The 15,820-nt window shown below is 51.0% G+C and overlaps 1 protein-coding gene across 4 annotated transcripts in view; it reads right to left on the reverse strand.

Moving 5' to 3' along the window:
* Positions 1–15,820, reverse strand: part of Dlgap4 (DLG associated protein 4) — a 61,362-nt gene that overhangs the window by 36,969 nt on the left and 8,573 nt on the right. For 3 of the 4 annotated variants that reach the window (XM_038329631.1, XM_038329629.1, XM_038329630.1), the window contains one exon: positions 15,358–15,598. In XM_038329631.1, the coding sequence (XP_038185559.1) occupies positions 15,358–15,598 (241 nt within the window). Of the gene's footprint in view, positions 1–4,322; positions 5,162–15,357; positions 15,599–15,820 lie in introns of those variants that run through there. The other variant, XM_038329632.1, reaches the window with a different exon arrangement.

The raw sequence follows: 15,820 nt of genomic DNA on the forward strand, positions 1-15,820 counted from the left end.
TACAGTTGTGCTTTCCCAGTATCCCGGTTCTATACTTTCCAGGACTCCCCAAAGCCTCTACTACTCTACTGATGTTCAATCTGCCTACTGATCCCTTAGACTTTTCAATCAGAGCCTTGAGGCATCAGCAAAACCAGCAACCATATGCAGCTCTCCAAACACACACTTAACTTTCCAACCCCGCCCTCTAGCAAGTCATTCTCTAGAATGCCAGCCCCACCCTCTGCCTCTGCCAATTCAACCCCCTCAAAGGGCTCTTATTCCTCTGGCTCACATTCACTTCTTCCTTCTCAGACAATGCCTTTCCTCAGCAGCCACTTAATTACAGACTGTCACACAGTCTCTCATAATTGTAGGCCTTGTCTTTCTCATCAGCCCCTAAGCTCCCAGGAGCAGAGGACTAGTCTGTCTGTTCTTCCCCTTTCGCTCTCAGCAAGCCAGTCCAGGCTGAGAGGGCAGGCCGCTGCGTAAGGGTGGGTTCCCAACACCAAGTTAGCTCCCAGCTAATCCCAGTTCAACCACTAGGAAGTATTTCACCCATTCTCAGACTAGGCCAGCCACTGCAGGACTGAAAGAGGCCTGGAGGAAGACTAGGAGAGTGCTCTAACCTGGCTCTCCATCAGCCTCATTCTGGGATTCTAGTCCTTCTTACTCCCCAAGCTTGCTTCCTTACGAAGTAATAAGAAACAACTTTTAGCTCTAAAACTCAGTTTTATTGTCTTTAAAGCAGCCTTATTTTCCAGAATGGATAGGGAAGCAAAGCAGCAGAATCCAGCCCAAGCTGACTCAGGAAAGGCAGCGCCAACCAGCACTGGGAAACCCGGGAACTTGAGCAGTCTTCACACTGAACCTCTCATCGACCTCATTAAATTGCTGCTGATGACTGGATTTCATTGTTGCTCAGGTGCTCCATTCCACAGCCATTAGCCTGGTCTGCCCTGATAGTGCCTGCTGCCAGGAAGGCTCATCTGGAAGGTGACATGCTACCACAAATAACCAGGCCTGCCCCAAACAAGGCTGACAGTAGTAACCATCACTTCTCAAGGGATCACTCAAGGCTGGCATTTCTATCCTACTCTGGCAGAAAGAAAAGCAAGGCACAGACTACTGATAAGTCCAGAGCCAGACAACAGGCATGAGTAGCCCATCAGTAAGAGCTAGCTACTCCCAGCTCAGCTTTCCCCAGAGCACAGCCAACAGGCTCTCAACTTCAGACCCCTTCACAGGATTCACTCCTGTCCTAGACCTGACAAACGAGGATGTCTGGGGTCAGAGCTCAGGAAAACTAACGTCTACAAAGATAAAGAACCAGAATTTTACATATGAGGAGGCTGAAGCACAGATGAAGTGACCTGCTAAAGTCACAGTTTAGGCAAGTCTATGAACCTAGAATTGAGCTTACAGCTGGGACCAGGTGAGGTTTCATGGACCAGAGGCATTTGACAGTGTAGGTAACCTTAGGGAACAACAGTCGGTACCACAGAGGGGCAGCAAGGCCTAAGTAAAAGCTTAGCCGGGAAGTAGCTTCTTTCTTGATGTAGAGCCCTGCAGAGTGAAGAACCTACGTTCAGAGCCACCCCAGCCACCTTCTGCCAAGAGACAAAGAGACAGAGAGATCCTTTCCCAAGTCCACTGAACTGGGGCAAAAACCTGAAGGCACGTGGCATCTACATCAGGCAGTTGCACTGGGGAAGTGTCTGCTTGCTGCTCAAGATGAAAAGCCGGGGGGGGGGGGGGATGATGACTCAAGTCCCCGCCCCACCTCAAGTCTTTAAATGTGAGATGAGCTCAGAGACTGGGAAATGTCAAACACACACTAGCAGAACAGGTGTCAGAACAGGCAGCCTGAGTGACAGGCTACCAGGCAGAAGCAGCAAACTTTGAAGCAATGCTGTGGGCAGACAAAGTCAGGAGACTCAAGACTGCTGAGACATTGTCATGCTGCAAGACCCATAGTGGGTCCACATTCCTCTATGAGTCCCGCACTCTTCACTCACTGGCTTCTTGGCTGTTGTGAGGGGCAATGGTCAGGAAAGAGCTGTGGATTCACAATGCCTCCCAAAGGCCCTGGAGATGAACGAGCACTCCTCTTACGACTCACTCCTGGACACTGTGAGGTAATTTCCATGTTACCTGGACCCCAACCACAAGGGTGAGGGGAAAGGCTGGGACATCTTGTTCTCATAAAGAAAAATCTGACCCAGCTATTATGAGCGAAAAGCTCGCACTTAATGAATGTCTACTGTGTGCAGGTTTTTACTTATATATGTAAAATTTCACTTAATTCTCATCACAATTCTATGATATAAATGATTTTTCAGAGTCAGATGAGGAAATTAAAGGTCAAAGAAAGTAACTTGCCCAAGACAGCACAAGCATTAAATGAGACTGATCAGAACACACTCTGCAACACCTGTGTGAGGGCTGATTGTATCTGGTATGCTGACTCAGCTCAAATACGACCTCTTCCTGGAAGCCTTTCCAACCCACACAGGACCTCTCCCATCAAAACCCACAGCTGACATTAGTACACAGCTGGCAGCACTCAGCATATTCTCCTTCCTTACTGTGATGGGCTACTTTTAAATAGTAAGGCAGGCACAAGGATGCACAAGTGGCCTGAGAACCTCAAATGTCATATGCAAAGACCCAAAAGATTGATCCATCCATCCAATCCCCATTCTTTAGAGGGAAGAGCAGAGAACCACCAGGAGACCAACTGTCATGTGGCAATTTGGCACCAGAACTGGGAACAGAACCTTGGCATTCTACCTTGCAACCCCTCTTTAAAGATTCTATCATTTTAGAATCAGTCTTAAGACAAGACTCGTTATTCCAATTTAATTAGGGGAGAGTCACCACCTGAGATATGGCGGCTGGAATTTTACTACTTCACTTTTGGGCCAGGTATCAAGCTCTCTTATCTCCCAAATGCAAGCAACGCATGAATTGTGCCTAGTACAGGGCATACAGAAAAAGACCCATGGGTCTTAGCAAATGTTATACACCAGGGGCAGGTGACACCAGCAAGGCAGACAGAACACAGGGTTCAAGCCTCCATGTGTTCTCCTGACTCTTCCTGACCTCACCTGTAAGACACAGGGACTATAATAGCTGGTCTCAATCCCTGTTCCAAGGTTCTAGAACATCCTAGAGCCCTTGACAGCAGACACCAGCTCTCAGCAGAACCTTTCAACTAGGATCTTTGTCCACCACGGAGAAAAGCAGCTGTGGCTCACAACTACATAATGGCTGACGCTGCTTCCAGGTGTCATTATCCAAGCAGGGTTCAACTTTAAACAACAGATGGCTCAAGAAAATCCAAGTGTTCCCCAGCACAGGTACCTCTCTGGGCACACCCACTTTACAGACTGAAGAAGAGCCAAATGGCACTGGGGATTCTGGAAAAGTGGGCACATTTCTTAACGGGTGGGAGTGGACTTGAGTCGGGGATTTCTCTCTCTCTCTCTCTCTCTCTCTGCTCTACAGGTAACAGTTGTGTACTCTCAGGAAAGTTTCTCTCCCTGGGGCTGTTTAAAGAAAGGCAGCTTGACCATTTATAAAGCATGTCTACAGATGCTTCATTTGATCTTCATAACAACTCTTGGACACCCCCCCCCCGTCAGTTATCCCTTTTACAGATGGGGCAACTGAGACTTAGAGATACAAGGGTCTCATCCAAAGTCAAACCCCTTGAAGCTGATATAACCAGGAATTCAGCATTGAAGACATCCAAAAATAATAATCAAGGGTGCTCCTAGTAAGGTCAATTCCTCTCCAGTTCATCCTGGTTCTAGCAAGACCAAGATTCACAGACCTCTGCACACCTGCCCACTCAGGGTAGCCTAAAAAGTTCTTACCACAGCCCTAAAAGCCCAGCTGCCTAAGAGGCCACGCCCCCTCCCTGCAAAATTTCACTACTCAAGTTGGCAAGAACGCAGCCCCCACCCCCAGCTGGGTCTAAATAAACGCCCAAGTGATATCACATCCTGCGGTAGGCTCCAAAATAGCCCAGGCCTGCCCACAAGCAATCACAAAGTGCCAGGCCATGCAGGGCCAAGCCAGCAGGGATACCCAGTCCAGGGCGCCCTCCACACACTCAAGCAACTAAAGCAGAAGCCTCGGAGCAGGAAGGCCCCTTCCCCTCCTCGCCAGACAGTCTGGCCCCACCATCCTTGTCCCCCTCTCCCAAGGTCTAGAGGCCCCACGGCCTCATTGCCCCAGCGCCAGCCCCTGCCCCAGCGCCAACCCCATGGAGCCTCGGCCGCGGCCAGCCTGCGGGATGACTCCGCCCGGCCCGACCCGGACACCCCACCACTCACATTGCTTCAAGAGCTCCAGACACAAAGCCATGAGGGCCGGATGGGGGTCAGAGACCCAGAGACCCGGCAGAGACAGAAAAGGGAGAGGGAGAGACAAGGAGCGGAGAGGAGTGACAGGGGGTCGGGGCAGAGAAGCAAGGGAGCAAGATCCCCCAGCAAAGGTGCAGGCTCAGACGCCAGACAGAGCAGTGAGACCGCTAACACAGATGCACAGAAGACAGGCAGGGAGAGCAAGACGGGGAACCGGGTCCAGAGAAGTGGGACGCTCAGAGAACAAGAAGGCAGTGACAGCCACAGCGGACAAATTTGGTAAGGCAGAGAAGCTCGGAAGTTAGGGAGCTGGGTAGATATTGGAGGTTCAAGGAAACCGCTAAGGGATGTAGAAGGTTCTGGCAGAGATACTGGAGGCCCCGGAGAAGATGGAAACCCCTGGGGAAATATGGAGTAGGTGGAGGCAACCCCCAAGAATCAGGAGCAGAGGAATCAGGGAGGACCCCCGGCGGATGTGTGGTAAGCTCAGGAGGCCTGGGGGAGTGGAGCGTGTTCTGAAGGAGAGCCCCCCCAAAAGATCTAAGGGGGTGTCCTGAAGAATGGGGGTGCCAGAACCCGTGGCTGTGAGAGAGGAGGGGAGCGCTGGGAAAGGGGACCCGAGATCCCGGAGCGAGGGAGGGGCCGAGAGCGCGAGGGCAGAGACAAAGAGACAGCGAGCTAGGGAGAGACAAAGCGGGCGCAGCGGGGACACAGGCCGGAGGGCCGGCGGCCCGACAGAAGGACGGAAGCGCAGGCGGGCGGACGGACGGACGGACGGACAGACGGGAAGACAGGGCAGGGCAGGGCCGGGCGGGGGCGGCGCCCGTCTCCTCGCGGGGCCACGGCTGCTCCGGGCGGCGCTGGGCGGGCCCCGGGCGTCCGGGCTGAGGAGGCGGCGGCGGCGACGACGTGGGTCGGACAGACGGACGAAGTGACGGACGGACTGGCGGCAGCTGCGGCCAGTGGCGGGCACTCACCCTCCTCCCTCACGCGGCCCGGCCCGAGGCTCCGGTTTTGTACGCCCGAGAGGCGGGGCCTCCGGGTTAAAGCCCCGCGCCGGCCCCGCCCCTCGCGTCAGCCGCGCGCGTCGCCCGGGATTCCGGGGCCGCCAGGGGGCGCGCGCAGCTGGGGCCGCTGCGCAGGCGCGCATGCGGACCGAGCGGTCCACGCCCTGGCCGGCCAGCCCTGAAAGGGAGTGCGCGCCCACGCCGGCTCGCGCATGCCCGAGCTGGGGGGCTCCGCCCTCTCGGACCTCCCTGCCAAACCGGTTCCAGCTGGAACGCATCGCACGATCAGTACAGCCGGTAGTGGCCGGTGTCCGTGCGGGCTCACCCTGGAGGCGACTCCCTGCTGTGGGTTGAGAAACTGAAGCTGAGGAGGGAGCCTACTGTGGGCTTTTCGCCCTGCTCGCAGATCCTCGCTGTTCAGCAGCCTAGCAGTTTCTAGTTGCCCCTCCTTCCACCCCTGGTTGTGCTCCCAAGGATCCTAAGGATGGGTTCGGTAACACACCTGTGTGACCTTAGGTGCGGTGTTCAATCTTTGCGTGCCTCGTTATTCTCTGTAAAATGTGACAGAAGCAGACCGATCCTATCCGAGCCCATTCCTACTTCCCTGAGTGCCCTCCTTCGTGCAGAACCTGGCTCTGCTTACATCAGGTCTACCAGGCACAGATCCTTGCTGCTGACTGAATCTGGATCTTCTGGAAGGCTAAGAGGAATGAAAAGGGTAACACTGTTTCTAGTAGAAGTCTTCCTTTTGCATTAAGACATAATGATGAGGAGCAAGAAGCTCATTTGATGCCAGGCACTTTAAAAGCAGTAGCTGGCCATGCTATCCATTCTCATTTGCTTTACTTAGGAAAAGGCAAAAAAGTAAGTTCTTGATGGGCTCTGACACCCCAAGCCAAGCCACCATGAGATCTCTTTATCTCACCTCTACCTTCCAACTCAGTAACACACTCCTTGTATAACCTTGGGCAAGTCCCCTTTTCTTTTTGGGATGCATAGGTCCCATATGCCCCCTGGGAAGAATTGGGGGCAGAAACAGAACTTTCTATGAAGTCTTTGACCCTCTGAATCCAGATCACTGGATTGAAAAGGACTCATGGGCAGTTTCAATTTGGACTTCGCCAAGTCTGAGACCTTAGTGCTAGAGGAACTTCAGCACACTTCTGGTGGTGATCTTTTAAGTTCCTGGACGGCGTGTATGGGGAACCTTCGGCATACTGACTAGGTCCTTGCCCAGGAGCTCCAAGTCAGGCTAGTCTTCCTGCAGAGTGAAGTTGCCTGGACCCAAGTCTGAGGTGTAGGGCTGGCAGGCAGGACTCAGATCCTCCTGCGGGAGCCTGGGCTTCTCCTGGTAAAGGGTCCTCCTTTTCCAGATAGGACCTGCTGTCCTGCCCCAGGTGTCCAGAACTGGCAGGTCCCCACATCCCCCTCTCCCTCCTCCCCCGCCACCTTTTGCTTTTTCGAGACAGGGTCTCTATATAGTTTTGGCTGTCCTGTACTGGGTTGGACTCAAATCACAGCGATCCACCTGCCTCTGCCTCCCAAGTGCTGGGATTTAAGGCGTGCGCCACTACACCCAGCTTCAGTTTTGAAACTACATCAATACCTAAAATTCACAGCATGGACCTAACTGATCCCCTCCCCCTTCCCCAGGGGTGTAATGCAGTTATGCTGGAGCAGGGGTACAGAAAGCTGATCCAGGAAAGCAGGGAGGGGGACTATGGCAACCAGCCTAATCCTGAATGGGTTCTGAAAGCCCAGTTAAAGATTCTTAGATGGCCACAGTGGCACACATCTTTAACCCCAGCCCCCGGGAAGCAGAGTCAGGCGAATCTCTGAGTCTGAGACTTTAGAAGCACAGCCAACGATGGGGAAGAGGAGAAACCAAAAACTGCTAGGCCACAAGCAGAAATTTAAAAGCCCACAGTGGACTCCTTGTGTTATAGATGAAAGGTAGCTGAGCAAGCCAGAGAGAATTAATCGAGTAAACAGTCTCCCATCACAGCCTCTGCTTCAGTTCCTGTCCTGCTTCCCTTCGTGATGACTGTAACATGGAAGGGTAAGATGAAATACACCTTTTCTCCCTAAAGTAATCTTGGCACGGTGTTGGTCACAGTGATGGAAAGTGAACTGTGGCACTGCTCTGCCTCCTGAGGGTGACAGGATGCCCCTCTCTTGTTTTGCCCAAAAGTTTCAATTCTGCTCCTCAGCCCTCAGGTATGAACTGAAGAGTGATAATTTGAGCACTCAGCACACCGTAGGCACCCAGCTACGTAGGACTGCCTGGGACAAGGGCATGGTAGAAACCTAGGAGAACCCAAGCCTGTCTGTCTTCTACCCAGGCAGGGGAAGCGCCTATTTCAGCAGTAGGAAGTTCTGATATTCTTCTGGGGAAGGCCCCCTTAATCCTATCACCTCCGACCCTATGGCCCTGACAGGGCCACTGTCCCCTCCTGACCAGTGTGGCAGTCTCTAATCTTGTTCCTACTGCCAAATGATTCTCCTGCTCTTTGTCAAGTCCTAGGGTTGCTTCCTTCCTAACCCCACAGCACAATGAAGAACTCAAGGCTTTGAGAAGCATCTCCTTGACCTATTTGCTGAGTGACCTTGACTATGACACTTCCTCTAGGTTGCAGTGGCTTGGTGAGCCACCTCCACCCATTTGAGGGTGTGTGTGTGTGTGTGTGTGTGTGTGTGTGTGTGTAACTGGATTAAGTCAGGAATGGCAGGTATGTGTAAATGTGTAACTCTGGCCAGAGCAGACATCATTAATTCATGGTGGCACACTTAATCTTCTTAACTCAGATTAAATCTCAATCCTTAGCTCCAGGGATTAGAAATAACACACAAATTATAGGATGTTTGCCTGACACTCTGGGGACTGGATGGGCTGAGCTGGCAGGGATCTGCAGTGGAATAGCCAGAGATTGAGGTAGAGAAGTTTGGGAGACAAGACTGAGGGTTTTTTGTTGTCGGTGTTTTTTTTGTGTGTGTGTGTGTGTGTTTTTGTTTTTTGGTTTTGAGTTCTCAAGACAGGGTTTTTCTATATAGCAGCTCTGGCTGTCCCAGAACTTGCTTTGTAGACCAAGATGGCCTCAAATTCACAGAGATACGGCTGCCTCTGCTTCCTGCATGCTTGGATTAAAGGCATGGGCCGCCACCACCACCACCACCATCACCACCACCACCACCTGGCTAAGACTGAGGAATTTTGTTCGCCTCCCTTCCTATGTATATGTGCAGGGGAAGGAAAAGGAATCAAAGAAGCCAGAAGAGCTCTGAGGGATGAGAGAAGGGACAAAAAGAGGGAAAGAAACCTGTGACTTGGATTGTCATAGATAAGACCATTCCTCACACCCAGGGTGCAGATAACCATTATGAGGCCCAGGGAGGGACAGGTGCCTTTTCAGAGTGACACAGCAGCCCTGAAACAAGAGCTCTGGGCCTCCAGGCAGGGAGCAGGAACAGTTTCTGGACTGGAACTTATCCAGAGAATGACCCTAAGTCTAGGTAGGTGTCAATGTGTGCCCCCCCCCACCCGTGTTCACATTTAAAGATGGAGAGAATGTAACTGGCAGGATCAGGATGCTACACAGTATTCCCCCACCCTACACAGTATTCCCCCACCCCCACTTCACTTGCTGAGGTCCCTGTGTGGCGTCTCAGCTTCTGAATCTGTGTGATGTTGTTCAGAGGGAGTGGGAAGAGACAGAAAGGAGGGGAAAGCCCAAAACTGAGAGCTGAGAGGAAGGAAAGGAAGAGAAACAGAGGGTTGAGGGAGAAACAGAAGGCAGGGATTGGGGCGGGGGAGCTGAGGGAAGAGATGGGAAGGAGGCTGTCACTGTTCTTGCTTCCTCTCAGAGGCATAAAGAGAGGCGGGATCAGAGGCAGACCAAAGGGTCATGTCACGGCCCTCTTGTCCCCTCCCTGGTGTCCTCTGGTTGGGGAGGGGCACACACAAGTGGCAGCCGAGCCACCGCTGACCCGCCTGCCAGTCACCTGCCAGAGTTATTTCTGGAATGTGGAAACTGGGTCAGAAAGGGGGAGGGAGGATGGCGTGCTAGCAATAGAGCTGGGAAGCTGCCAGCAGTGAGTGGTGGGTGCGCAGCTACATACCCGGCCTGCGCCACTCCAGAGCAGTTGGTTCTGCTCGGCGCCCACTGCCTCGATATCCACCCGGCACCCACATCTTCCCACCTGCCTGCATCTGGTCTGCGAGCACATGTGCTCAGGGTGGAGACAAAGAGCTACATGCCTCTCAGTAACACAGGCTCAGAACTAGTGGGGGGGGGCAGGGTGGGAAGGAGGGGACCCTTCTGAGTAGGAGACAGTGACTGCATGTCTGTGGCAAGGCAGGTGATTACAGAATTGCCACGTATGGCTGTACAAGTTTTACACTGGTTAAGGATGCCCCGTTTCAGCTGGGAGATGATGGCATACACCTTTAATCCCAGCACTTGGGACTGTAAATTCAAGGTCAGCCTGGTCTACAGAGTTTTCAGGATAGCCAGGGCTACCTAGAGTAACCCTGTCTCAAAAAAAAAACAAGCAAACCAAAACAAAAAAGGATGCCTAGTTTGTGCATTCGGGGTATTAATCACAATATAGACATAATCAAATTATATAATTATTATGACAAACTTTTGGCAGATGGAAGTAAAAGACCTTATTCTAATTGTAGTAGAAACCGCATCATGTGACTTGAGTGGATGGGAGTGAAGGGTTGTGAGGAGCAGTGCCCTGTCCTAACTTAGCACAGAACTACCTCATGGACCAGCTGCAGCTCTGGCCAGAGACCTGAAAATAGGGTGGCTTTGGTTTTTCTAGGTGGCAGGTGAGTTTACCTGCTGAGCAAGAGAGGAGCAGAGGGCAAACAGGAGCAGGTATGTGGCAGTCATTGTGGGACCTACAGCGAAGGTAAATGGGAAAGCTTGGGGTGCCAGTCTACTAAGGCATGCTTCCCTACAGGTGTGTGGGGGTGAGCGTTGATGGAGACGCACAGGCATGTACTTGTGTGCCGGGGTATGTTGAATTAGGTGTGCACATGGAAATGTGTGAGTACCAGTATATATGTGTCTTCAGATGTTTGTGTGTGTGTGCACACATTTATTCATGCGTGTGAACGTGCACATGTGGGTGGATGTGTATATGTTGGGTGTCATTTTCAGTCTTTACCTTATTTTTGAGAAACTCACCAATTTGGGGAGGCTGGCTGACTGGTGAGGGATCCACTGTCTTTGTCTCCTCAGTGCTAGGGTTAAAGGCTGTGTGGTTTGAATGAGAATGGTCCTCATAGGCTCATGTATTTGCATACTTAGTTCCTAGTTGGTGAACTGTTAGAGGTATCAGATGGTGTGGCCTTGTTGGAGGAAGTGTGTCACTGGGGTTTCAAATGTGTTTGTCTGTCTGCGCCCCTCTCTCTGTGTCTGTCTGTCTATCTCTGACTGCTGCCTGAGGATCAGGATGTAAAGCTCTCAGCTACTTCTGCAGCACCATGCCTACCTTTGTGCCACCATGCTCCCAACCATGGTGATAATGGACTAAGCCTCAAAAACTGTAAATAAAACCCAATTAAATGTTTTCCTTTGTAAGAGTCATCTTGAGCCAGGTGGTGGTGGTGCACACCTTTTATGCCTGCCCTTGGGAGGCAGAGAGAGGCAGGCAGATCTCTGAGTTAGTTCATAAGTTCCAGGACAGTCAGGGCTATACAAAGAAAGTCTGTCAAGACCTTCTCCTTCCCCAGCCCCGAAAAAAACAGTCGCTTTGGTCATGGTGTCTTGTCACAGCAATAAAACACTAAGATATTACCACACCTGGCTTCCCCTCCCCCATGGTACTGGTGATCAACTTAGGTCCTCATGCTCACATTGCTGGCACTTTGCCAACTGAGTCACCCTTCCAAACCCATTGTCATACTGGATAGATAAATGGATAGAAGGATGGAGATACTGGGGCTGAGATTGAATCAATATCTCAGTTCTCAGTTCTTCTTTGTAATCATGCCCTTAGCTATAGCTCACAAAAGCTGTGTGGCATCAGCTTTGGATTAATGACTTGCTTTGATCAACAGGTTATTTGCAGATGTGAACCCAAGAGACCTGAAATGTGTTACAAAATGTGGTTGTCTTCCTATCCTTCCATCACCTCCATGGGAAGAACATGGCCTGGTTGGGACACTGACTCCTGAACAGCCCCTGGACCCAGGGTTTAGGACCCAGGGAGCCAAGCCAGCTGACCTGCAAGCTCATGAATCAGTAGGTAGTTTTCCCCCACTGTTTGTTCCGCAGCAGCACTGAGGTGGTACACAAAGTAGAGAGTGTGACTGCAATAATAACCAAGATATATCACATCAGCTCTAGGACCAAGCAAGAGGAAATAGCGAGCAAACTCTTAGAGGAGGCTTGAAAAAGATTCCTGCATTCTGTGTGCATCAGACCTCTCCGTGAAATTCACCTACAGTGACGTAAGTGAGCAGATGTACTTGGGCAAGAGCTGGCTCCTTTGGATGAGGACTTAAAAGAGAGAAGACCTCACAAAAGAAACAGCCAATCTGTCAGGGATATTTAGGGGAAACAGAAACTAAGCCTTGAACTTGCTGAGTTGGAAAATAAATCTGTCAACTTCAGCCGCCAGCCAGTAGATCATTCTCAAATTAAGATATGGCCTAGGGCCGGGCGGTGGTGGCGCACGCCTTTAATCCCAGCACTCGGGAGGCAGAGGCAGGCGGATCTCTGTGAGTTCGAGACCAGCCTGGTCTACAAGAGCTAGCTCCAGGACAGGCTCTAAAAGCTGCAGAGAAACCCTGTCTCGAAAAACCAAAAAAAAAAAAAAAAAAAAAGATATGGCCTAGGATAAAGATCAAACCAAAGTCACTGCCTGTTAAAATACCACACAGGCTGGATTCAGTGGTGCAGGCCTTTAATCTCAGCACTCAGAGGCAGAGGCAGGCTGATCTCTGTGAGTTCAAGACCAGTCTATAGAGAGTTTCAGGCTAGCCAGGGCTACATAATAAAGAAATACCCTGTCTTTAAAAAAAAAAAAAAAAAAGCACTTGCTATTCTTATAGAGGATGGGTTTGGTTTCTAGTGTCCACATTGGGTAGTTCACAGCTGACTAACTCCAGTTCCAGAGGATCTGACATACTCACATACACTTCCAGCCATTATGTTTACCTGCATGCATGTACATATACAGAAAAGCAGGCACACACACAGAGAGACATAAATAAAAACATCTCGGGGAGTCAAAGGAGTCATCAGAAAGCTCAGTGGGTGGTCCCACAGAAGCTTGGTGTGCCCAAAGTAAGAATAATTAAATAGAGCCCTAACTCAAATATGGCTATGGATATGACTTTGGCACAAACAGTTACATGGAATTAAATTAAATATGTTTGGGTTAGGCCAATCAGCTTCAGCTAAAGTAGACGTACCCTCCTATTGTTCCTAGGGAGGAAGCAGAGTTCATATTCTCAGTGTAAGAAATCTTCAGGAATATTCACCTGTCTCAAAGTATGTGCCATCAGGTTGACCAGAAGGATTTCACCCTGAGGCAGTAAGTCTCTGAATCCCTGTCTCTCCTTTCTGAACAGAGCATGGGGGGCAGTTAGCCTGTCCTTTATTTTGCTAAGTCAAGTTTTCATTGGGGAAGAGGGTGTTATGCTACAGGGAGGGTAACATGGGTGTTTAAATCACAGGTGATGAGGGGCTACAACCAGATCTGGCACAAATCACGGATCTTGACACTGTGGCTGTGTGAAGCATTTGGGAGACCTTGAGAGAGGCATGAATCCATGCGAGGAAGAGACTGAACTATTACCACCAATCCTTCACCCCCTCTATGTTCACACCCTTTGCCATAGGGACATGGTCTTCTCTACAGTAGTGAGGGGTCCTCACCCTTGACTGAGAGCTTAGTTATGCAACTTGCTTTAGCCAACAGATGTTTCTTATGCTGGGACTTGAATGTGCTTGTACTGTTAGTTAGGCTCGCTCTCTTGCCTTCTGCCCCCTTCATGAGATGAACACATCCTGGCTAGACCACCGATCTCAGGAGGACCTCTGGTCTCAGGAGAAGAATGAGAGCTTGACAAACTTGGCAGTGTCCATTGTTATGTTTGTTGTACAGTGTTACTGAAGCAAGAGCTAAGCCACCGAGGGGCCCACCTGGTTCTGGGATGTACAGCTCTCAAGCACCTTTGATCCATTCACTCATGAGTAATGGGGGCTGGAGGAAACTGGTAACTGAGGGTTTATTTGCAGTGAACTACTGTGGACGCTGTGTGTTCTTCCAAGCCCATCTCATTCATTAAGAACTTCTCAAGGGGCACGAGAATGTAGAAAATATGAGACTCCCATGGAACTGCAGCAGAGTTCTGGGACAGCCTGGTAGAGCTCCCTGAATTCCAGATCCAAGAATCCCAAAGCCATAGAATGGCAGCCTCCACTTCAGCTGGGGGACTTCTAAAGTGAGAAGCTGGTCTGCCTGCACGACAGCAGGCCTGGAAGGAAGGCACTAGCGGGGCGTTTCCATACTCCACGCTCCAACAGCCAACTGTGCTAATTTGCCAACAGGTTAAATGTCATGGGGTGGGGGTGGGGCTGCAGCTGTCTTTAGAGGACTCTGTCCTAGGACAAACTGCCCAGCAAAAAGGCTAAGTGGGGATGAAGGACCACCAAATGGAGAAGCTGAGGGGAGTAGGAAGCAGCATTGCTCATGCCAAGAAAGAAGGTACCAGGAAGTCCCTTCCAGACAGGACAAAAGATCAGACTATGGCTTCAGTTGTTCAGAGTCCCGGAAGCAGTAGAACCAGCAACAACAACAGTGAGCAAGATCCAGAGAAGACACCAACCACGACACCTAGCTCCCCACCAGCATTTCCCAGCTATGGCAGGAGCCCAGTGCAGCTGCATGAGATTTGGGCAAACTGGTCTGAAGTTCTGAGAGCAAACTAGACTGGATCCCTAATATCTAAAAGACTCTTCCTTCAGTTGTAAAAGTGGTCAGAGTTTAGAGATCTGCTGATGGACACCCAGTAGGTGGGATGAGACAGCTGCGGAGGATGTGGGGAGGTAGAGGGGCTACTGTTTCTGCTCTGACACCTGAAAAGACCAGCTCATTTAATCGGCACGTTGCTTACTGGGTACATCTGTGGGCCTCGGGTTCACTTAGTGAGAGCACACTGCAGCTGAGCACTTGAAGCAGCCATCTTTCTTAGTTCAACCCCACTGCCCTGCCTATCACACAGGGGCAGAGTTGAGGCTGAGAAGCAGCTGTGACAGTATTACCTGCCACATCCCAGCAGATGGTGTTTAGTTAGGGTCTGTGCCTGGTGAGAGTAGGGCAGGTGCGCTTCCTACAGTCTTCAGGACCCCAGGACTCTCTAGGGTCTGCCTTAGAGATGGGGAAATGGGTCTAGGAAGAAGGGCTAGAAGAGAACACTGAAGGTTGTCGCAACTATCCCAGACTTTGTACTGTGCTTCCCCTTGGTCTGACTTCCTATTTTTCTCATCTTTAGAGAAGTCCAAACAATCTGAGGAAGGCCAGGCCATCCTGACTGTGAACATGAGAGATGAACTCAACCATCCCCCCCAGGAAGGCTGGAAGCGGATTTAACCCTTCATTGTGCTCTTCTTGCCTTCCCTGAAGGTGCCTGACTTCCCTATAGCTCTGTCTGCACAGCTAATCCCAAGTGGTATTTTCCTTTTAGTAAACCTCACCTACAAGCAGGCGGCTGCTCTATGCAGAAAGCAGCCAGGGATCCCAGAGTTCCAGACCTCTCTATCATCTGCCTAGTGGACAGTCTATTTCTGCCACCTGTTTAGGTTTCAAGGCCACCTTTGTTTGCTACCATTTTTTTTTTTTTTTTTTTTTTTTTTTGGTGACCTATGGGTTCCTCCCCAGCATCTTCCCAGGCTGCCCACCTGAACATTTCCCATGTTCTCCTTGTAAACAATACAAAATGGAACAAAATACTAATCTTTCGGCATTGCTGTACTCACTCGGAAGCGTGCGGCTGTTGCTGAGGCTGCCGGTGCTGGGCGGTGGGGAGAGGGACTGCAGGGAGACACTGTCCTCCTCCTGCGAGCAGCCTGCCTGGATGGCTCGCAGGTAGCTGTGGCTGCGCGAGCGGAAGTAGCTAGGCAGTGGCAAATCAAGCGCCTCTGCCGTCGTGGACTCAGCTTCACTGCAGGCCGACTCACACGCTGCCTCGTACTGGTCGCTCAGATCTGCCTCCCGGACCTGTCCAGACAGAGGCAGGCATCAGAGGCCAGCTTTGCCAGTCCTTGCTGGTCTACTCAGCTTCAGGGCTGGAGGTTTTCCCTGCCTGGCCCTTCCTGGCCTGTCTTTCCTCCTTCCACCTCACTCAGTGCAGACAGGCTCCTAAGTAAACAGCCCCTTTACCTCTGTGGGCCTCAGTTTCCCCATCTACAATGAATATTACAGGATGTTAACAAGATTAAA

The sequence above is a fragment of the Arvicola amphibius genome, chromosome 5 (genome assembly GCF_903992535.2).
Source record: "Arvicola amphibius chromosome 5, mArvAmp1.2, whole genome shotgun sequence".
NCBI classification, from domain to species: domain Eukaryota; kingdom Metazoa; phylum Chordata; class Mammalia; order Rodentia; family Cricetidae; genus Arvicola; species Arvicola amphibius.